This window comes from Fulmarus glacialis, unplaced genomic scaffold (assembly GCF_000690835.1).
Source record: "Fulmarus glacialis isolate BGI_N327 unplaced genomic scaffold, ASM69083v1 scaffold5260, whole genome shotgun sequence".
Taxonomy (NCBI): Eukaryota; Metazoa; Chordata; class Aves; order Procellariiformes; family Procellariidae; genus Fulmarus; species Fulmarus glacialis.
The window spans coordinates 28,037-52,525 of NW_009185705.1; the positions used below are offsets into that span (position 1 = coordinate 28,037).

Genomic DNA, 24,489 nt, shown 5'->3' on the forward strand with positions numbered 1-24,489 from the left:
GCTCAGAATCGTAGCAACATGTTCTGTTCACCAGGTCTCATAATTACAGTATCCTAAATTACTTCTTCAAGCCCCCTTGAAAAAACTGAGCAGGCAGACAATCTCCATTACTTGAGCTTGCTCATATATTATTCTTCGTGTTATACTGTAACCCAGCATATCCAACCGAAATCAGAGCCATGCTGTTATGGACACTATACATAGATAATATATTTAAAGCAGTCTGCCTCAGAAAGCGTACTATTTAATAAGGCTGTGGAGACACATGGAAAGATAAACAGGAGCAAGGAAAGGAAGTATCTTCAAACTCACAGAACAGTCCATCTATATTCTGGCTAAACACCAACAATACACTTTCTCATTCTTTATGTACATCTTCCTGGTTTAATATGGAAAAGGTACATAAAGGTACCGGTGAAGATAACTGGAACTGTACTTTTTCTTTCTCCTAAAGACCTTCCACTCATTCTGTAGAAACCAGGGGAACATAAACTGGGGCTGGGACAGAGAGAAAACTGAGAATTGCTTCAGAAAGCCAAGTTTAAAAAAATCTAATTTTTTTACAATAAGAAATCAATAAATCATTTAACAGACCACAGAACAAAATATGCCCCTAAACTACAAAATTAGACACTAGCTTTTACCGCATCTGCTCAACCAAGTCCCCAAAGTAGGAAAGCTTTGGTTTTCTTGGATGCCAGCTGCAATACAGATCTATTCTTTTCTGTTTTTGTTTATGAAAAAGTTAGATGTATACTTTTACATATTTTTACACATGTTCAGTTTTTTTCCCCTCTGTTTTAAGTGTTGAAATGCTTTGTTTTTCCCCTGATGTCTAAGCTTTTTACTTTTTTTAGTGGTTCCTGTTATCACCAAATCAGCAAAGAGATATTAGATCGTACCCAGTTATGACAAGGAAACCTAACTCCACTTTCTGACGTCTTTTTAAGATCAAAGAGAAAATATATGTGTGAAAACAACACACCTTTATTCCACTGAAACAGAGAGAATTATTTTTAAATTCAAAGGTAATTTGCCTCACAAATATTACAAGCAGAATTTGGGATTTTTAGTACGAATTACAATGATAAGACTTACCACTATAGTGTATTGCTACTCTTTAGAAACTGCACTACTTTTCTATATATTTTAACAATTGTTGGTTTTTACTGATGGCTTGAATATTTGAAAGTCCTGCAATCTATTTTCAAATTGTCAGGACTGATTTTCATGCAAGGTATAGAGTGGTTTAAATACTTACTTTCACACTGTTTGGAGCTGAAGCGTTTAGGAAATAGAAGTTTAGCACTGCAGAAAAAAGTCACTTTGAACTGTAACTACTGTATCTCCAGGGTAGTAATTTTGCAGAATCCTACTGCAGGGTAGTGATTCTGTTATTTTATGATAGAACTACTAGTAAGTGGTAGGAAAAAGAACCTGATTTTTTTTTATTTCACATTTACATTTCTTATATGCCTACAATTTAGTCTCTTTAAATGTCAAGCTTTTTTAAATGAACACTCTTCACATTTTGATGTTGTTGGTTTTCTGTATTCTCCTCACAATTAGAAATGACATCAGTGATTATAAAACGTTAGGTATGCTGAAATCTCAGCTGTACAGACTCCCTATTTTACTTTTTTCCCCTCATCCCTTCTTTGAAGGTCACAATAAAAATGAAACAAATGTCACCTTATAAATTTATTTTCTCTGCGTTCAGTAAACATTAAATTCTGAGATCTTAATTCTGGGTGATTTGGGTTCACGTCATCTACCTTTAGGCAAGTCTCTACTGTCCTTCTTCCAAGGTGAATAGGACCACTCTTCTGGAGGTCATGTGTTTGTATTGCTCCTCCTGACCACACTTAGCAGCACCTGAAAATATCCCTCTGCACAGTCCACAGACTAAATTTCTCCCTAGGCACAGTGCAAGGTGCCTTACATCAAGAGCAGCCTCAGGAGGTCTGATGTATGACTCAGACATCCATCTGAATCACAGTCTGCTCTGTTTTATCCCTTCCTGTCTAAACAAAATTATTTCCCGCTCTGAGCCCCTCCTTTGCTATCCCACACAGAGAGCCACTCCAACAGCCAGTGTGAGAGAAAGCAAAAAGAGGAGGTACAAGACCAAAGATCTCCTTGTACGTATGCTTTCAGGTTCAGAAACATCCTGCGCGTAAATCCAGTTTGTCAAATTCATTTTGCGCAGCCCCAAAGCATCACAAAACAAAAATAACAAAATCACCACAAAAGCAACACCTCCATTGCTCTGTGCCCCAGTCCCTGCTCTTGGAGAGGACTGGCCAGAGCAGAGTGCTTTTCCATCCTGTTCAGCTGTCCATGCCCTGTCCACGCATGACAAAAGTTTAAGCTTCCCTCCAGATCTTTTAGGCTGTTGCCAATATCTGTTCCTGAAGCTGTCATTTCAGGAGCCACGCTGCCTGAAATGGCTTCTGCCTCCACTTTTTTAACCACTCCTTTGATTGTGCCACTTTTGCTTTTGTATGGGCAGGTGACAAAGCCAACTGGGGAACCAAGCTGGGTTCAGAATGACCCAAGAAAAAAAAAAAACAGGTTGTTTTTAGCCAAGCTCAGGTCCTCAGCCCAGCTCCACAGCAGCTGCATAGGCATTTGTACTAACCCAGTTGAGAGCGGGGTGGGGAGAAGAGGAGTAAGTGTTACTTGATTTAGTAATGCCACTAAAAAACATCACCCTCAACTGATCAGGAACCCGTCCTCATTTTGCTGTCTGCCTCCTGTGACCCCAGCAATTTTCAGGCCCAATGGATAATCGGTCCCTCAGAAGGCGAGTCAAAGTCACAAAGCCAGTAGTCATTTCTTCTGAATCGTGGGCCAGTGTTTAATCCATTGTCCCTTTCTGGCATCCTGCCTCTGAGGACTTCTCACATAGAAAAAGGAATTCTTAATAATACTGGCTGGGAATTAAAGGAGGATGGAAAAGTCAGAGAATAATTCTCTTAATTGACTACTCTTCTTACTACTTGTAATCTAGAGGAAATCTAATTAATTCTACATGAAAAATGACTATTCTGTAGTAAAGTGTAACTCCTGATCTCTGGGGCTTCAGCTTACCACTTGTCAAATTATCCAATTACACACTTGTTAAAATCCATTTTGGGGAGATTTTCATGGCTCGTAAATAAATAATTTCAAAAGCTTTAATCCTCAAAAGAAAAAAAAAGAAAAAAGGGAAGCCCCCAACCCCAAATGGTACCTCAAAGTCACAAAACACATCTAAAAATAATGTCAAGAAGCTGAAAAGAGTGATACCCGCCTGCTTTGCTCAAGCAGCACCACAGTGGTGACGGATCTATTTCAGTAGGGCGAAATTTGCTGCTTCTTTTTCGGCTATGTTTTATTCAAATCACTAATCTGAAGGGAACCAATTAAGGCAGCATTCCTTTCATTATGCCAAATGGGAAAAATCTTTTCATAACCACATCAATTAAGAGGTGGGAAGCCAACGGAGGCTGTAGCTCAAGCCAAGGATATTGATGTGCTGGAGCGAGGCCAGTGCAGGGCCACCAAGCTGGTCAAGGGCTGGGGCACATAATGTACACGGAGAGGCAGAGAGAGCTGGGCCTCTTCAGCCTTTAGAAGAGAAGGCAAATGGGAGACCTTACTGCTTTCTACAGCTGTATCAGAGGATACAGAGAAGATGAGGGCAGACCATTCTCAGGCTTGTATGGCAATAGGATGAGAGGCGCAGGACACAAGTTAGAACATGGGAAATTCCATTTAGATACATGGAAAAACAAATTACCATGAGGGTGATCAAATAAATACCGAAACAGTTTTCCCAGAGAGATTGTGGGATCTCCATCTTTGGAGGTGTTCAAGACTCATGTGGATGCAGCCCAGAGCAACCGGCTCTCTGAGCAGGGCACTGGACTAGCTAACATCTGGAACGCTCTTCAACCTCAGCTGCTCTGTGATTCTAACAGCTCTTTAGCAAGGTTCTCCGATTAAAAAGAGGGGGGAGACATACGACACTTCAATGAATATATATTTGAAGGAATGTTCTGAAACCAATGTAAACTCTAGATCCTGATGTGACCAGATTTGCCAAATCTAAGCATAGAAGAAAACTTTCTGTGATCTTTTGTATTTCAGTAAAAACAATAAAGCAGTCAGAATTAAAGATTGTTTTGCAATATTTACTACTATGCTGTATGGCAGCGTTGTGTTACAAAATTCTGTGAGTAAAACTTGACATGAAACAAAAGAGGAACAGAAGGCAGTAATCTGTTTTCTATAAACCCAATCTGACTGTATTTCAACAAAAGTAAGCAAACACCATCTCTGTTTTTTTTTAACAAAAAAGCTTTTGAAATTTCTTTAATATTAATTGAGTTTGGTTAACATAAAGATATAAAAGTATTGGAAAAATAATCCATATCAGGTGGTGCAATATTTTCAGTAATTACTGGTGATTCTGGGCACTCAGTGTGAGACATCTTAAGACATCCTGACTTCAAAATCATTCAAAGCACTTACCTACTGAAAATGAGGTCCCTTTCAGCTGGCTGAAACTGGGCTGCACAAAAATTACCAAATTATCAAACCTTCATGAGACCTTCACTCTGAAAACTCGATTCACCACCAAATTATTTCTGTTTTAAACTCATAACATTTTTAATACCAATGGCTTTACAGCAGTGTGAAAACAAGAAACAGGACTTCTAAATCTTGTGTCCATTGAAGCAGAGACAAGCTCTGGATGCAACTTTTTCTAAATTCAGATCTGCCATGTTTTCCTGGCCTTTCTACATTTCATAGCATCCTGCAGCTTCAGAGCAACACAGAAAGGCTGACAGGGCTGACGGATTGGGCTTGTTTCAACCCAGTTCAACTGCATGTGTCTAATCAAGTAAAACATACGTAACTCGCATGTAAGGAAGAACAGCAGCTGTTATGCAAAGCTATTTTTCTTAGGCTTTAATTCGTAAGAAAAATATCTTTGTGTTTGTTCCTGCTTCTCTAGGGAACCCAATTTTCAATGTTCCACATCAAATTGTGTGGCTGTCAGCAGCTTTGCCAGCAGCCAATCCAAGCCCTCATTACTCATTCCCTCACTCAGGCAAAAACTGGGTGATTGTTGCTTTCTATTATTACAGGTGATTACAGTATTAGTCAGCTAGCAACTGCAGCTCCAGATACAAAGCCAAGATTTCTAGCTTCTTGTCTTAAACAACAACAACATCATCAAGATCTTTTTCCATGAGCCTGTAGTAACCTTTGACAGAAAAAGAATTGGATTAAACTGGAAGACCTGCTTGATGTTTTTCACTGCTTGGAAATTTAAGCAGCAAAACGTCTGCATTGATGTTGCAATGAACACAGTTACTGTTTCATTGCGTGCTCGAGAGGTCAACAAAATGTCTAATTGTAAAGGGAAAGATAAGAACCCCAGGGTCGTCATTAATTCTGGAAGGAAAAATCCAACGAATATGGCATTTGTGGGATTCTGGAGATAAGGCATCTTTCATTGCCAAGTGCTTGTATTATTTTCTCATTTCATTCTCTGTATACAAAACAAAATGCTATGTGCTAGTGACTCACGCATCTGTCAGTTTGTTGGTAGTTAGACAACAGAAGCCTGCTAGAGCAAGGCCAATGTTTAGCATAATAGTAATAACAACAGTAAGTTGAAGACCAAGCCAAGCCACTTTTAACAGGCAAGTCTAATTGGAAAACGAACCCTATACATTAGCCCCCTTGCAACTGAGTATATTCACTTCTTGAACACGGTCATGTAAGAAATACCAGAACTGTCACACCCGATTGGAATATTCGGCTGCCTGGTCCACCGTTTGGGCACAGATAGGTGCCAATATCACACGGTCTGAAAAAGCATAAATAATTGACATCTGCATATGGGAAAAATGTCTTGTTGCTTCAGACACCTGTGATTCAATTCATTTCTAAAGCATAACAGATTATTATGTGTTTACTGGATGAAACATTTTCTTCTATTAACTGTACAGGCTCGTTACAGTTATTAGAATGTGAAACGGAATCTAATCTGACTCATGCATCGCAGAAAGACTGATTAACAAGCTTTTGAATACAAAGTCCTTCCTGTCGAAGTTGCCTGAACCACCAAGAACCAATCCAAAGAGCGATCCAGGCAAAGCTGTGACATCAAGAGTTAGTACGACAACCTGTTCCTCTGAACTGATACAACAATATTCCAGAACTAGCCTAGGGACAGATTTTTTTATTGCTGTCAATAATTACCCTGGAACAAGACGAAATGGACTACCTCTGAAATTTGCTAATGGTATCAGTTTGGAAGCCATTGTCAATACAGAAGTTTGAACTATTAAATAAGAACCACCAGATAAAAACAAAGATTCAGGAAAAAGAAATGGAATGAAATGCAGTAACACACAGTGCAAAGTTCAATCATGGGGACTGACAGCAAGAATTTCAGCCACCAGGTAAGAGGTCTTCAGCTCGAAACAACAGAGCAAAAGAAAGATCTGGATATAATATTCAGTCAAAGGGTCAGTGTATACCATTGTACACCCCTTCCCGACCAACTAAACAAAAACCAACAACAACCAGAACCAAACCCATGCATGTGTCATCTGAGATGGAGAAAAACCATTTCCAGGGGATAAACACTTGGACAACAATGGCAAGGGACATTACCTGGTATCCTGTAGTCATCTTGGATATCTATTTGCAAGAAAGATGAATTAAAATCTGGACTGGTAGGTGCCAAGAGATGTTACTGGGAGAATGGAAAGTCTGTTTTATGAGATGAAATTGTAAGACCTTGACCCACCTAATTTTAGGAAGCAATAGGATATATTTACGAAAAGAAAATGGTTGCTTGCAATATCACAATGATCCAAAGGTTTCTCCCTTTCCCATGTAGATTTCATCTGTGATTCACTAATATAATTTTGATTTAAAGGTTCCTCTTCAGAAATGGGTAACATTTTAATTAAATATTTGAAAAATTGCCGAGTATTGTAATTGCAATTTAAAAGCTATGAATTAGGAAGGTAAAAGCTTTTAACTACTATCTAGACATCTTTTTCATAAAGCTGACTGTCAGTGGAAGCGTTTAGAAATATTCACTCTTAAAGTTGAGTAGGGCAGCTGATTCTGGCTGATGCGATCCTGCACTTCTCGGCTGCTAGGCAGAACTCAGGCCAGTCAGCCAACAGCAGATCCTCCCTGTAACCAATTTGTTCATCTAGATCACACAGACAAGATGGAGATACATTTTTCAGTTCTCCCACAGAAAAGCATTAATTTCATCCAAACCCATCCTAATAGTCAGCTTAAGATGGTAGAGAGAAGGCCCTAACAGCCTCCAATACCCTATTCCACCCCAGCACAGACCCCGTTGTGCTCCTGAGCAGCTCCCGACAGAAAACAGCAGCACTCCGCCAACATGAGGAGTGGCAAAGCACCGGAGCAGAAGCAGGGGCCTAAAGAACAGGCAGGGAGAGCCAAGCCATCTTTAGAGCTACATGTGGGCCGTACAGGCACTTGCACAACTAGGTCTGTGGTCCAGGGACCATGATCCAGCCATCACATCTTCTGTAATGAGGAAGAAGAGCCAAGCTGAAACCTTGGTCTAGGAAAAGGCAATCTGGTTGACTTCAGGGGGAACTTCAGGGCACTGCCCATCCCCATCCCTCTTCTGTAAGAAGGGACCAATATTTTCTTTATGTTTTTATCATTAGTCTTTTCTGTTTCTGTCTTCTGAGTTCTTCAGGGTGAGGCTATAATTAAATATGCGTTTGCGCAGCGCTGAGCACTCTGGTAGCTAAGTCTGAGCTACATATCCTGTCTCTAACAGAACATGAACAGCACTAGCTAAAAATTAAATGTTTCGGATACATATATTTATAAGGGCATTAATACCCTAAGCATTTTTAAAATGCAGGAGTGACTGGCACTGCCATGACAGCTGATTCCTGTAATTATTAGAAATAATTTTAATACTGAAATGCTTCCTATATAATAGATAGCCTCTTTGCTGCAGCAATTGATTTTATTTATTTATTTGGTCTATTTATCCAGCTTCTTACGCTGAACAGTTTACTTCCTGTCAACATTTTCGTTAAAGTTTTATAAAGAACATCAGGACCAAGTTGAAACAATAAATTATCTACAAGGTATAATGTTAAACTGGTGTTCAGGTTTTGGATACAGTTTATTTAATATGACTGCCATAAATATAACTTCTCACAAGCCAAAATAGCTCTAATGGGTCTGAGGACAAGAGCATGTTCATCTGCAATGGGAGAATGGGTTTACAGTCAATGTTGCTTTGAGAACTGTGCTAGGATGTACCAACAAAATATCATCTTAAATAGGAAGTTTGTTACATGCTATGCATTATAAAATATTTCTGTTCAAGAAATAAAGTCAACATTTACTTTTTACAGCTAGTTTATTAACCTGACCTTGTAAAATAAATATTCCACTTGTCTTTCATACAATAGCAGCTGTGGTGACACAAACATTGCAAAAATGGTTGTGCTGGTTTAAAAGGTTATTTTGCTCCAACACTACCAGTAACCCTTTCCTGGAGGTTACTACCCTCATAAGTCACCTGAGCTGAAGGATAACGGGATCCTTCTTCCTAATAGCTCACCCAAGTTTCTTTAAACCACCTTCATTTGCAGCTTAAAAATAGGTCAGTTCGCTCTGCACCAAAGCAGCATTGCTCTGCAGGAACAGAGCGGAGGGTTTGTGTGTTTCTGAGAGCAAGGACAGCTCGCCAAGTTGGGCTCCTCGATAGGGTCAGACGAGTAGGAGTAATTCTTTGCTTTTGCTACAACCTGTTTTTTGCAAAGTAATGAGCTGGACTTTGGTCACTGACTCTGTTTAAGCCTGTCATAAATCAGGAGTCTCTTCTCAGAGTTTTTTTTCTATGTTTGATTTAAATCTCTCTCTGCCTCACTTGCCTGTCTTGGAGGCCGATGTTGCACTGCTTAAGGATAATAAATAATGGGCCAAAACCAGGGAGATAATGGAAGTTCAGTTGATGATGCAAGTCTGTAATTCACTGTTCACCATCCACCTTTGCCTGCTAAAATATGGCTGGGAGGGATGGAAGGTTGTCTTAGGAGTTCTTGCCTCTGCCAAGCAGCCTGCAACCTCACCACTGTACCATTGATCAAGTTTCAAATCCCATCTTTTCTTCCTGTCCCTTTCAGTTCTCTAATAATTCAGTTAATTTTTAGGTTGATGCTGACAAGATTATAAACATACCTAAGAGCTCTGCCAGTGTATTCGGTAAACAAAGGAAAGACAGGCACCCAACGGACATACAGGCATAAAACTCACCAAGCCCCAGACCGGAGCTGAGTTTGATAAAGACTGAAGGAGCCTGTCCTGCCAGTCCCTGGGAAGGTGAACCCTGCTAATTCAGCCCTAGTGCCGAGGCAAGCTGTCCTGCCTGCCAACAAGTTGAGATTCTCTGGGCAGCAACAAAGCTGAATTATTGACTCCAAAATATTAATATCATGATTGGTATGAGGTAATCCAGGGCTACTCAGCCACTGTTACCATGAGTTGGTAGTGCTCAAGGACTCTTCCTCTGGAAGGCAAAACTTTTCTGCTCTTTCCTAGTTGCACAGATGATACAAGGCAGGCTATTATAGCCTACAGTTCATCTGTAAGGGCTGGGGAGTCTCCCAAGAAAGCAATCTAGATTCACAGACTTTTTACACACAAAGATGCTCATCATCCAGCTACCTGGCTTCTTCATCAGCTTCATATGTCCTACCACCACCTGAAACATCTGGTCCACATCTGTATCTTTAAACCTAATAATATCTTGAACATCAGGGCAACTACATTTGTGTGAGCCAGGCTGACTCTAATATTGACTTGCTGATTTATAAATTTAAAACACGTATGCGGACAACAATTTATCAAAAATTGAAGGTCAGGAACCTGCAACCTTTTCAAGAAATTTCTGAAGGGACATTGAGCATCCTGCATATATTTTTTCAGTATTCTAGGAGAAAGTAAGTTAACAGAATATATTTCCTAGTCAAAGGACTATTCTAATAAGGGATTTACCAACCCTGGGACAAACATCTCCCTCTATGAGATATATGAAACAGGTGTTTTGCCCTGATTCCTTATCAGATTATTAAATAAAGGGAGGGCACATATGGAATAGGTTTAGGGCATGTAAATAGGTAACACAGGTGATTTACAGATTCAGAGTTGGTTCAGTTAAGAACCAGCCCAAGTATTTTATTATTCACAATTTTTATTATTATTATTTACAGAACAGATTTCAACTTATCCATTTACCAGCATGTCATATTTGCCCTCTGCCTTTCTCAGTAGGGATTATCTTGTATGTACATAGGTGGCTACAGAGCTCGTCTGTCTCTCATCCTCACCTCATCATTAAGGTTCAACAAAAGGTGAACACCATCATTATAAAAGAGCTGACAATGTTTAAAAAGCAACAATAATCAATAGCAGCAAATGTACAATTTGAGTGATTAAACCCGTGCCATTCATCACCTAACAAAATGAGAGTGAAATAAACTAGGGAAGAAAAACCAGAAAGAAGTCAAAATAGGAACTGGAAGCTGATTCTTTAGGATGCCAATAAAAAATAATGTCATATTCTAGAAGATTCAGGCATATTATTCTCACTGGCTGTCACACTACAATGCAGGTCCTCAACTCAAAAAACCTCAGCAGTTTAGCATGTTCAAGACAGTTAATGAACAAATGGACCATATGCCTTTTTAGTACCATATTTCAAAGGTCTTAAGAGGTACTAGGGCTTCTGTCTCAAAGGATACCCTGTTACAAGTGAATGTTCAGAGAATGATGTTTAAAGAGAATATGTATGTTAGCTGATAACACAGAACAACATAGAAGGTTTTTGCTTCTTCACTATTTACTTGTGATTTTTTTTTTTTTCCCCCAAAGTGCCAAATTTTCAGTAATTACCATGGAGTAATCCTCTGGCATTCCTTGTCCAGAATTCTCCATCCAGAATAAAGCATTCTTTCTTTCTATAATTCCTTTACCGATCAATGTGTTCTTAAGACCCCTCTTCTGCAGTTCCCTGGCCACACACTACCTGGAGACACAGACCTTGCAGTGAGAAAGCTGGGAAATAGTGCCCATGCCAAAAATGCACAAATTACAGCGGAAACTCTGCTGGTGAAGCACATTATACCATACAATTACCTGCCTCTTCCATGGGGTTTAGTGGATGTTTTAGTTTCTGTCAACAAGGCAAGACATTGCTATGTGGCTGTAAGAGCCACTGCAAAGCAATCACAGTAAAAGGCTAATAATTTTTTATAACGCTGGATAAACATCTTTGCCTGTATTTCATCAGGCTTAAGGGAAAGGATCATGCATTGCAAATATCCAAACAGCTGCTTACACGTTCTTACAATGTTCTCAAATTAAATGTCTTCTCCCATGCTATTCCCATTCTGCTAACAAGGGCTGACTGGGGTCCCATGCACAGCTTCCCAAGACAGGTTCTGTTACACTTTAAAATTGGAAAAGGTGTTATTAAAGTGTCAGAAATATCAACCTTTATGGTACCCACACATCCATAAAATACACCTCACAGCTTTTCTCATCAATATCCTTGAGTGCTCTACTGTGACTTGTGTTTCCGTTCCATTATTGGTACAGGGCCCTGCAGGGGTCACAAAAGCTGGAATGCTAATATGCCATAGGAAAAAAAAAATGCACTGGAGAAAGGTAAGGTGAGTGCAGCAAGTGTCCTAGTAACTTCAGCAGAAGGTAGGCATTTCCAGTGTGTCCTGACACTGATACATACATTTAAGTCTTTCCATTGCAGCATTTTGTAACTCAAAAAAAGAAAGCAGGAAGTTCTAAATTGGCCAATCTTCTGCTTTTCAATTTACAAATCCAAAACAGCTAGCAGAAAAGACTACAGAAAACAAAGATGATACAGAGGTGGTATGTGCTAGTCCACTGAAAACCAAAGCTCTGCCTAATATTAAAGCAGTAAAATTGTTCTTTTGAAAAATTAACCTGTAATTGAAATATTCAACACAATTTCTGTTTGGTGCTTCTAAACATGAAATTACATGTTCCTCTAAGAAGCCCAGCAAAACTAATCCAAATTAACCCCAGTCTCTAGAAACAGAGAAATCATATAACATTTTGTTTTCATTGTGATTCTTCCTAAATGGAAGAATAGATGATTTTTTTCTTTTTTTTTTTAAATTTGTAAATTACAAACTGGCTTCGCTAAGATCACAGGGAAATCTGAAGTACCAAACTAATCTAAGTTACACGTCTTGAAAAGTCTGCACCTGAATCATCATTTCCCAAGCACAAAGTGAAGTACTACAAAGATTTGGAGATTTGTGATACCCCAGAGTTTCTTCCCTGACACTCCAGTTAATGCAAAGAAGGTTAAAGCTATTCCCAGTCTGTCAGTAATTAGGGGACCCCTGCCATTTATCTTTGCTTTCTCTCTTATCCATTATCCCAACACCTGTTGCCTTGTAAAATGCCACCTACTGATAACTTTATAGACTTCATGTGACCTTTGAGCATAGAATTTTGTGATTCTGGAAAATGGGCTTTTTTTTCCATCTGTAGCAACTGCCAGGAGAATCTATCTTTGTTCTTATGAACTACTTTTTGCCACTATATCACTTAATACTAAAGCGATCATGGGCATGTATGAGAAGAACTAGTGTTTTCTGAAACCATTGGAACCACTAGGAAAGAAATCTTTTCATTAAGGGATGGAGCGAATAAACCCACATCTCAGATTATGTAAATCAAATCACCTCTATAGCCTTAACCCTCAATATTCCAGAACCTGTGTGACTGCACATCAGAGTCCATCTGCAGATCTGAAAGCCTCTTATTGACAAACCAGCAGAGATCACCGACTGTTCAATATCAGGAACTAGCCCATTGAAACAATCATGCAAAACAAAAGGATTAGATATACAACTCTGAGAAAAAAAAAAAATCCTAAGTTGTAAAGTTGAATTTACTGGTCTGTACCCTCTGAACAGATTAGACATGAAGTTAAACTTGATTTATCACTAATTCCTTTAGATAGCTAACTGGGTTGATATAATTTACATACAGTGTACCAACTAAAACTCCACTTTCCTGCAATCAGAGGCCACAATTCCAGATGGAGAGAGCTGTTTCAACTGTGATATACACCTTGGTAATGAAAGCACGAGACATTACAAAAGAAAAGAAATATTTCCAGTGAAATAAAAAATCACACCACCTGCGTAGTTCTAAAGTTGTTGAATAACAATAGTAGCCAGTTCTGCGAGTCTGGAATTGCAGAGAATACCTTCAGCCTTCAATAATGGCATAATTAACTGGCTATCACTAGGCAAACATCCAGGTTACATTTTTTTAAATGCTGTGAGATTGATTTTTGTTTTTCTTTCAGTGCTAAATAATAATGTGTCAATATTTTCTAATAGATTGGCTAAGAACAAAAACGGGGCACAGCCAGACCTTAGACAAGTATACTTCAACCCTAACGATGAAGAAATGTGAAGGGGAGAGAAGAGGAAACACACAAAATTTCTGTTTGCACTTGGAATTCAGGTATCTAACAGTTTTTATAGGTAAGACCAAGGCTAAAGAATCAGGTATTTTTCAAGCTCTAGAGTTTGCACCGTGACGGTGAGGCAACCCATTTGAATGCATTTATGTAGAACAGACAGTTGGCTATGTACTGTATTTTGTGTTCCCCAGGTAATTAAAAATTACTCAGAAGTCACACCATGACTTTTATTTCTCTTCTCACTCTTAAATGAATGTGGAGTAAGAATTCAAAAACTGAAAAAATTGTGATTCAGGAAGTCCTTAAACGCTAGACCAAATGTAAGAGTACTTGTGATTCAAATAATACATAAACCACATTAAACCGAGTGCCCAAGTGTACCACTTCATGCAACAACAAGAGTTAGTTCTGAATACTGGAAATGCCATGGATTCAGCTTCTGCCTCCAAGAAGTCAGTGTATTGGTCAAAGAGAGCACGACTGGGCCTGCCATGGGAAGCTATGGTTTCCCCTCATGCGGTTTCACCGTTGAATGAAGCAAACTTCAGAAGTTAGTATCTTTTACTCAAGGTGCGGAAACTTTCTGTCCCCCCACCCCTTTCAGCAGATCATTTGCATCTGTCAGACACTAGAGTGTAAAGCAATATCAAAAACTTGCAGAATGCCAGACAATTTCTTACCATAGCCAAAGGGAGAACTCCTACCAGGTCCTTCTGGCTTACGTAGATCTTGGAGATTCCTAGTTCAGATGTTGTATCTCCAGGATATTCTACCTGCCATGTGATGAGCTGGGTCCCAGGTAGGTCAGTTAGGTCTTCAATTTCAAAATCAATCTGCATGATTTCAGAGGAAGGACCATCCGCACTCCAAGAAAAAAAGAAAAAGAAAGGTTCCATTCACATGACTGATAAGCCAGCAACATAATTGCTTTTATATTAATAAAACATTAGATTAAGGCTCTTCCAAAGAGAAGATGATGGATTTGATAATGAATTAATCATTTGCACCTGTCTTAAGATTTCAGGGGATCTCCCATACATTCAAGTGGCTTGGTAACACTGTGACATGGATCACTAAGCACCACTCCATTTCACAGGTGGAGAAACAAAAACAAATCAAGGTAAAGCTAAGGCTAAAGCTACAGCCTAAAAATCTTGTCTCTGAGGCTCTCCCTTTAACGAGCACATTGTATTTCCTCCCTGTTAAAGCAACACATGAGCAAATCTAAAGGGAATCACTCCATGAAATGGGAAATGACTGCATTAGAAGTATTTTCCGCTTTTTAAAGAGGGAAGCATGAAAGAGAGGTCAAAGCTCAGGATGGGGTCTGTGAACCAGGGCAGCAGGGAGTAGAAGGTTGGAAAACTTGGAATTAATTTTTGGCTATGCTGCTACCTTGCTGTGAATGTCTGTCTGAAGCTCCTTTTGTCCTTTGCTAAATTAGGAATTATAGATAATTGAGCTTGTTGTGGGACAAGAGAGATACAAAACTGTATTATTTAATATTGGCCAATCTTGCCAGGATCCTTGCGTAAAAAACACTAGAAAAGAACAGAGAGTTACTAGATGTGATTCTCCAGGATACTCTGGCAACATTGGGGTTACTGATACCTTATCAATGCTACTTTGTCTTTACATGCTGTCCTTCCTAAGGTTACATGGTTCATAAAAGTGAATACCATAAAGCAGCAATGTAAAAAGGGAAAATTGGAAAGGGGCTTATTGGTGCAATTCCTGCAAAGCTCGTTATAAAATCAGCTACTGTATAGAAAGCAATGCAGTGAAGTTTCTATTGTGTATCTTGGCAAGGTGAGCTCCATAGTCCAGTGGCATTTATAGAGACAAGAAAATAATCAATTTACTGTAAAGTTGTTGAGGAATGCAGAATTTCTTAACAGTGCAGAAATCCAGGGGATATTGAGAATGACGGTGCTTTTACTTCTGAAGCACTGAAGGCTGAACAGATCTTCAGAGTTTGTGTGGAAGGGAAAGGAAAGAGCAGAATTTCTTTCAATGGGATAATACTCAAGGAGAGAAAGCACTGAACTGTCACAAGCCACTTATATTGGAGAGTGCAACTAGAAGAAAGAGGAAACATTTCAGCAACTGATTAGAATTGCAGAATGTGCCCAAAACCCAGCAGGTTTTCCCAGCTGATGTGGAAAAAGAGCTAAAATTAGGCATATTTTTTATGAAGACAAGTTATGACAACAGCCCCAGTTTGGGATTCTTCCCAAGATACTCAGAGATTTTTATTGTGCTGGCTAAATCCAATGCTTTATTCAAAGCTACAGCTTGAAGAGTTTAATCTGATCATCTTTAAGATTTGGATTTTAATGGATGCATTGAGTTCTTGCTATCCTGGATGGAATTTAAAAGGAGCATTGGGTTTCCAAAATGGAACACATTGTGTTCAATTTCTCATTTCTTCATGTCAGGGGAAAAAAAAAGAGCACAATTTCTAAACTAGCACTGAATGCAGTCTTATTTCATGCTGACCTAGGTAGGATCAGAAAGCTGCTTTATGCAGCTGTGACTATTGAAACTCAGTTACCTTAATTGTATGAGCAGGAAGGGGCAATGCATTGCCTATAAATACTTGGCAGTGATCCTGTTTTGTACAGTATGTTCTATCACAGTTTCTGTGTTTAAAGAACTAATCGAATCTTCATATAATGAACCTTGGTTTTGTGATTCTATTCAGGGTGCCTTTCTTTATTATTGTATTACCGTCTGCTCCTACCAGTCACTGGCTTTGCAGAATTGGTGCTGTCACCAGAAATGTGTCCTGTAACAGCAGTGAGGGACTGCTGCACAGGAGGGACTCCAGCACAGAATGCCACGGAAAAAACCAAATGATTGTCAAAAAAGGCAATCAGCTTAATCTTTTCCAGGGATGTGGGGTATTAGGAGAAAAGGAGAAAAGTGATTAGGATACAGGAAAACAAAGAGGGAGGAAAAGATGGGGAGAGAGAAGTGGAGCATTGTCCTTATATTCTTGAACTATAGCTCCCATATGGCACAACTACAGTAACCCCAAAATAATGGAAATATTTTCTTTTAATTTCTCCTTTAAAGCAGGTATTTTAATGAAGCATTTCTTGTAGCAAAAACCTCCCCACTTTGCTACCAAATGTGATTTTGATAGAAATTATTTGAACTAGTTCCTCTTAGAAATACTAAACACCTCCAAATGACAAGATTACAAAGCACCTCAAAAATCAATAAGAATCTCATTACTGCTACTAAAGATGTATCAAAAAAAAAAGTGAAAGTATTGCATGACCTATGATCAGACCCAGGCTGTCAGCACCAGGTCAGGAACTTTTGTTTAATTACTTTACTCATCACTTACTATGATGATCCTTCCATGCGCAAGTCCCATGGATCTGTGTCCCCAATTTACAGCCTTTCTAAGCAGTATTTAGCAATTTAAATCTTTCAATAGAGAAGTAAGTGAAAAAGTTACCCTTCAGAAAATACAGTTAAAAAATGTACATGGAGAACTTTGGACAAATAGTATTCATTACCGGAGTCCAGTCACATAAAAATATTTGTGGCTTTTCTTTTAAAGTCAAGGCTGCTTGGTATAATAGGAATATTTCTCTTGGATAGTCAGCAATTGCTACTTGAAATGATGCACTGCCTAATCCTCCTCAAGGTAGGCATACACTTTATGGTCACTATAATGCAACGGCATGTTGGCAGCTTGTCTTCGCTAACGCCAGAACTGTTATTGCTATCAAGAGTACAGCAACAGTGTTAGTTACAATGTGGGAGGCTACACGATTACAAAGTTTAGGATGGACAAACCCAAAGGTTCACAACAGCAATCCAAATTGAAGAGTGATCAAAGCAAAACAGTTCTTGGTGCTAATTTCAAGTCAAATCCTTCACATGGGGTTTTGCTGTTTATAGTTCAGTGTTAAACTGTAATGGAGTTCACTGTGGTGCCAATAAACTCTCCTCGTGAACAGAGCCCTGCTGAGCTGTGTGCCATGTAGACACGTTTTTAAAGGGTCTCAGCCCAATCTGAAGACAAGGAAGACAGAAAAAAAAAGAAAACTTCATTGGAATGGAGTAGTCTGGTCTTTCCTCCTGTCAGCCAGGACAGCCCAGGCACATTCATACTGTATTTCTTAAGCTGCCTTTTATTTCTTGTCTAACAAAAGATCAAGCAGCTCTGACAAATTAAGAACAACGGGAAACTCTGTCCTGTCTCTAGGAGAGTATTTCCTACCTCCACAGAGCCATTCTGCACCTGCTTCTTCTGACACATCCCTGACCGAGGCAAATTTTTTTGTTTTTAAATCTCTCTTCTGCCCTTTCAGCCTGGGAGTTCTTTTAAATCCGAGAGGCTGGTGTCAAGGCCCTCGGCCAATTGCTAATACCTGAGCCACTGTGTCACTTTTCTTTAGAGAAAGAACCAGCCGCTCTTCTGGGTCTCTAGGGATGGTATGCCCTGCAAGACACAATTTTCAAGAAGAGACCCTGTAAACCCAAGAATAGCTAGGATGTAGGCAGTGTTAGTCAACTCAAGTATCCCATTCCTGATTTCACTAGCTGTGGTATCGGCTTTGATCTTTATATAACGCTCACGAAACAAAATTTGTTCTGAACCTACTAAAATGACCGGGCACGTAATGTTTCTTATAATACAACATATAAAGTTTTATCACTGTCTTTAGAAGGCTATAATGGACACAAGAAGCCTAAAGCCATGAATATGCTAAATAAGATGTATCATAGGAATGTTAATGAAAGAACCTTGGGAAGAAGAGAGAAAGAAGGTAATCTTTATTCTTTTCTACCACCACACACGTACCTAGGTCTCCAGCACATCTCTTGCAGGGTATGGAAAGAGTCTGTGGCCTGAAACACTGCACAGGCCAGGCTGAGGTGGAACAGCAGTGCTCAGAAAAGGAAGAAATGTTTCCAGGGATAACTGGAAAAACTTTCTAGCGTGAGAGAGGGGAGACAGCAGCACAGCTGACCCCATGAGGCCTGAGGGAGTTTGTGAAAACCGTTATCCTCATTTTACAGGAGTGAAAATTAAACTGAAAATAATTTTCCCATAAAAAGGGGGATGAGATGATTTAAACACCACAAAGTGTATAAGATGGTTTATACACACAAAGTAGTGTATAACCACTATTTCAGAAATAAAGTGATTTAAAAATAAGTACAAATCTTTGGGTAAAAGGAAGATAATACGCTATGTTGTCATACCAGATAAAAACACCATGCTAGCTATTTCCAACTCTACCAGTTGGGCTGCAAAAAGGTTTTAAGGCTTCTTGTCACCTGTCCTGCCACTGCACAGAGCCAGCAGTGGCAATATGTGTTAAATATAACTTCTTCCTTGTGTGGTAGGAAATAATATAAAACAATATGAAATGTAGAATAAAGGCATAACAAAGAGCAGTGAAAACAAGACATTGCCATTTAGTAACAGAACTCCACAGTTTTCCGAAACAATTCATTTCTGATACAGTTTTTTTGAAAAGCTTTTTCTATGGTGTTTTCTTCAGAATTTAAACAATTTCACTAAAAGCAGTTTTACAAACCTTTTTTGCCAACCCCTTTTGGAATTGCTAGCCATTACTCCTAATATTATCCCTAAAGGGTACTTGTTTCCTAACCAAACATGAGGAGATCAAAGGGACTTCAAAGGACCACTAGAGAATCAGCCTTTCCTTTGGGATATTTGCTTTTTTATACCTCCTTCCCTTCTACTTATTAATCTCTCTCCAACCCCAGAGCTCCACTGTAGCGCACAAGTATTACACTTATGCTCCTCTATAGCAGCATATCCCGAGCAGTGCCAGAAGTCTGTGGACTTTGCCCATTTTGCAATGCTACTGAGAGCATGCAACTGAGTAACATATTGTCTTCCCACCTAAATAGATTTTGGGTGGGGAAAAAAAGGAAGAGAAAACTAGAAGAAATTAAGAAAAAAAAAAATCACAGAGAGAAAAAGAAAAATGACCCATTACAGAAGGATGCGAGAGAGAGAAAAGTAGAAAATGAACTTCTGTGAAATGTAGATAAAAGGAGAACGATAGAAAAATAAACAATAAGGCTTGGAGTGTGTAGGTGCTTTGTGAGAAAGACCTAAAAAATCCAGATGAATGGGAAACAGAGCTAGTGTAGACAATAGCCAAAAAAAGAAAACACAGTTTCAAACTTCCTTCTCAGTCTTTCCACCTATATTTAAAGTAGTCAGGAAAGGATCCTGATAATCTTTTAGTTTATCTTCACCAAGAAAAGATTGCCTTTCTAGTCTTTGCTGAATTCTTAACAAATACCCCTGGTTTCAGGAAAAAGCACAATTTTATTTGTGGGGTGTTTTTTGTTTGTTTTAAGAAGCCTTTACAGGAGAGTAAGTGTTGTGGCAGGGTGACACATTTGCATTCCTCTCCATATTTGCCAGAGAGATGAAGATCACATCTCTTCTGCATAAACAGGTACTTGCAATGCAATAAACTACTTCTGCTTGGCGTGTTTGATAGCATCCTAGAAATTACGTGTATGGGATATGTAAGTAAAAAGTGTGGGATCATTGACAAGGAGACCATAATACTGGCATCTGAGGAATAAAAAGCACAGAATGAGAAAGGAACACTATGTGTTATGGTAGGCTAATTTATTTGGCTTTTCTTTGGTGCTCATCACCACACAATAAGCCATTGCTTTTGAAATGCTGATAACTTCTTCCAATTCAGCCAGGGGTGATTTAAAAATCCCTCTGCAAGAGATGATGATGGGTGTAAACTTCACATCCACATTTAATCTCGCTTTTATGTGGTTTTTGTGTATTTTATTTTTAACTTCAGCAATCGAAACATGCTACCTTTCGGTTTCCCGTGCAGGTCTGCCCTAAAACAATGCACAGAAACATGTCTGCTTCAGGCAAGATTTGAACTCTTCAATAGAATATGGGAAGACAAAGCTGAGAAAAGCGTTCCACTACTGATGTGCAATCTTTGGAAGCTTTATATCCCTGGGTTGGGGTTCTTTTACCAGTCTCATATGTACAAAACCCATAAGCTAAAACCCCTCAAATAATCTTACAGGCAGAGAGACATTCTTTATTTTAATGAAGCTGATTGTCTTCTCCTTCTGGTTTCTGAGCCAGAGTGCAATCAATGAATATTTTTCAGCTTTTTTTGAAAAGCTTTTATACAGGATAAAAATTGCAGAATTTCAGTGAACTATTTTATTCCTACAACTAGGATTTAAGGTAAAAATCAAATATTAGAAGATTTGACATTAAACATAACAAGTTAACAGCATGATATTGCCTTTCACCAGCTGAGGACCTGGCTCGGCTCCAGAACGTGAGCTCAACATATCTAATGCTTGATCTCCCAAATCCATTCAGTAGGTATGAATCTAGCTGGCAAGGCTAGCAGGATTTCCACCCCTCCTTTGCAATTGAAAATAAAATGCCCGAGTTTACCCCAAAAGTTAGAATTTTATTAAAACAAAACTAAACAATATGGTGCAATACCTGCACCGTATGTTGCCAGCAAACTAGTATATACATACTATATGCATCAGTCCCTGGTCCCAGTCTAAACAAACACCAAAAAGGAAGAAATATTTTAGACAGGAGAGTGAGGCATGCGGCTTGGGGTTCTGACCTTCCCAAGGTCAGAGAGGGTATTCTAAGAAAACAATATCTGTAGAATCTAGCCTACTGCATTACAGATCATTATTCACCATTGATATACCAAGATAAGGTGATACATACAGCAGTACATTAAAATTTAATTTTATTCATTGTCATCTTACTATTAAAAATTCAGTGATGGGTAGGCTGAAAAGTCATTTTTCTTCAGGAATCGGTGTATAAAGTGAACCAACTAGCAAGAAAAATCACCAAAAAAAGAGTCTGCTAATCATGTAATACAATTATTTAAAAAAATTGATCCATCTCTCTGGAGCATGACATCAGCAGTGCTGGTTGAGAAATATGTACTGAATTACTTATTTGACTTTTTTTTGCTATTTTCAAGTAAATTATTTACTATACAAATTTCCAGCTGTTGATAGCACTTTTCCCAAATAACTCAAATCATTCAAAAGCGGGTAAAAATTAGCAAACCTTTTAATATAATATAAATTTAAAACATAATTTCCCACCAAGCCAGCATTTCAGTTCAGAACCATCATTCTGAGCATCTCTTGACATAGTAAATCCAGTGATCATTTACCACATTATGCTAAAGCAATGGTAAATCAGCATTGACTTTATTACATCCAGCCTAATAACCATTCAATAAATTATTCAACACAGTAGTCCGTAAACATCAAGTACTTTTGAAGTAGCCCAATCATGAGGCAACAGCAGAAAAACCACAGTTGCTATGCAGGTGGGATTGAATTGCAGGGCTAAGAAAACAGTTTTACTGACAGCACAAAGTCTAATAAAACTCTGCAAATACATTGTCAATCTGGGTTTCCCTACCTGCTGGTTTTTATTGTCCTCAGCATAAAAATAACAGTAAATATAACACAACTCACATGTAAGTGTGATAAAACTGCAAAAGAGGAAACCAGGCATACAGCCATAAATGATCGTTATTAATTGGTAAAGTTTCTACAGGCTCCATCTAAGGCTCAGACTACACTGTACAAGACAACTGCAGAAAGTGATGAGTGTTGTCTTAACTGACAAAAGCAAAAAATAGGAGAAAGATAACATAATAGTCATTTTACAGGGAGGAAAACCAAGTATAAAGGCCTCAATTAAATAACACTTCAGTGCACATGGAAGTGATGTGTTGACTCCATATCCTTGGTTTGCCCAGGACTGGCAGGGCTATAGGAATTTGGCTCTTACATCATGACCCCCAGACCTAAGCCTTTAGATCAATACCAGGCTTGAGTGTTCCTAAAATAAGCCTTAGATATTTCACTCACATTACAATTTCCCAGTCTGTTAACACTGTCACTATCACTTCACTATCACTGTCTCCTGAAAATGAAAGAAACCTTTTGCTGAACTGGAGGAGTCGCACAAACATGACACCTATCAGCAGGGATTGAGACCCGGTATTTTCATACTAAAAAATTACAGGGCCAGTGCTGCAAATATTTGCTATTGAGTAATCCCAGCGCACTAAATCATGACATCAAGCACTGTGCTCAGTACACTACCCCCGCAGCAAAATTCCTTCCTCATCCTACAAATATTTATCCACCTAAAAACCCTTATATACATGAACAGCAAATTTATACTTGTGCGTAAATATAGACTTGCTGAATTCTGGTTAAGCCTTTTTTAGTAATTATTTATCCCTGAAAGGCAACCATATAGACCAAGTTATCTGCGCATGTGCTATACAAGAAAGCTTCCCTTGAGTTCAAGAATTTTGTTTAACAAAGGCAATAGGGCTTTGTTCCCATGGTGACCACAGACAAGCCCAGGGGAAGTCCTTGGCTCACGTGGATGTACGTGCCCATGCAGGAGGCATACGCTGTGCCTGAGACCTAGCTCAGTACTCTGTTGCACAGCTAGCCCAATTACGGTTAGGCAAAATTGAGTTGAACAAAGAGATAATCCAGTCATAGACTCTGGTCCTCTGAGATCCACCCCTCTGCAAAAGGGAACACGCAGAATATGTATAAACAGCCTTAATTCTGTCTTCTAGAGAATGCCTATCACAGGGTCTACAACATCATTTTCCAGGCCGTGATCATAGTCCCGGGTAGAAGCAATCAAAGGGGTTGTGAAGTGCTGAAGAGTAAAAATCTTACTCCCCTAACTCCACCTGTTATTGCCTTTCACGACTGCATGCTCTTGCTCATCTTCTGAGATACACACCTAATAAACCTCTTATATAAACCTATAATGGCTGCCATTGATACAGTGCTTATTTTTCTTCTTCTAGCAAATGTAATACATTTAAAAGGTTCAAGCAAGGAATCACCAGCCTGAATGTGTTGAGAAACTAGTCTAAAAGGTACTTCTAGAGTAAGTCTCCCCAAGAAGTGATACTTTACAAGGCTAAGTTACTATTTTTGCATTCACATCGAAGATGCAGCATTTTGCTGCTTTATGATCCATGCTTCAGACATCAGCTGCTCTCCTTGATGCCCATCTTGGTCATTTAACTTTGGAACAGAAAATGATTTTAAAATTATCTCCCCTACCCACTTCTAAAAAATTTAATTGTAGTCTTAAATCCAGAGTGGAAGATCCAGTATCTTAGCACATAGCTCCATTCAGGTCTCCAAGGTGAGATCTATTATACACCTTTTTTATCCCTTGCTCATTAGTGTCCACACTGGTTCAACAAATGCAATTATATATAAAAGCAGCATTACATTTCACAAGACTCAAGGCCTCAATATATTTCAAAATTAGTGGTTTCTTTGGAGAGATCTGCCAAGGCATATCTAATATATGAGATTAGTATCCTCAACTATAGGAACTTCCTCTGCTGTGAACTATTCAGCAAGTATTTCTGCTGAACTCATACATCTTGCAAAAGTGCAAAGTTCTTTTCAACTGAAAAAAAAAAAATGATGTTTTCTTCACCCAAGTCCAAAATTAAAAAAGAAATGCTTTCCTTAATATTAAAGTAAAAGAAGCTTCCAGAATCTCTTTTCTTTCTTATTTTTAAGCAATAACATGAAAAATAAACTGACGAGAGAATATATACATTCCCCTCCCTCCCCCCAGCTTTTTGAAAGAGCTTTAGGCTGACATATATTTTTAAATCACAGAATTATAGGGTAATCTTGGTTGGAAGGGACCTCTGAAAGCCATCTGGTCTAACACCTTTCTTAAACAGGGCCAATTTCAGTGTTGGATTAAGTTTGAATGGTTTAAATTTTCTCACATTTTCCAAAGAGATATATTATTTAGAGTTCTTTTGTGATCTTATGGAAATGCTGGGATAGCCCGA

At 38.8% G+C, this 24,489-nt stretch overlaps 1 protein-coding gene across 1 annotated transcript in view; it reads right to left on the reverse strand.

The window, feature by feature from the left end:
* Nucleotides 1-14,250: 14,250 nt before the first annotated feature.
* LOC104074818 (transmembrane protein 132D-like) overlaps nucleotides 14,251-24,489 on the reverse strand; it is a gene marked incomplete at its 3' end in the record, with an annotated part of 55,886 nt that continues 45,647 nt past the window's right edge. The window contains exon 2 of the mRNA XM_009575126.1: nucleotides 14,251-14,434. Coding sequence (XP_009573421.1) covers nucleotides 14,251-14,434 — 184 coding nt within the window. The remainder of the gene's footprint in view (nucleotides 14,435-24,489) is intronic.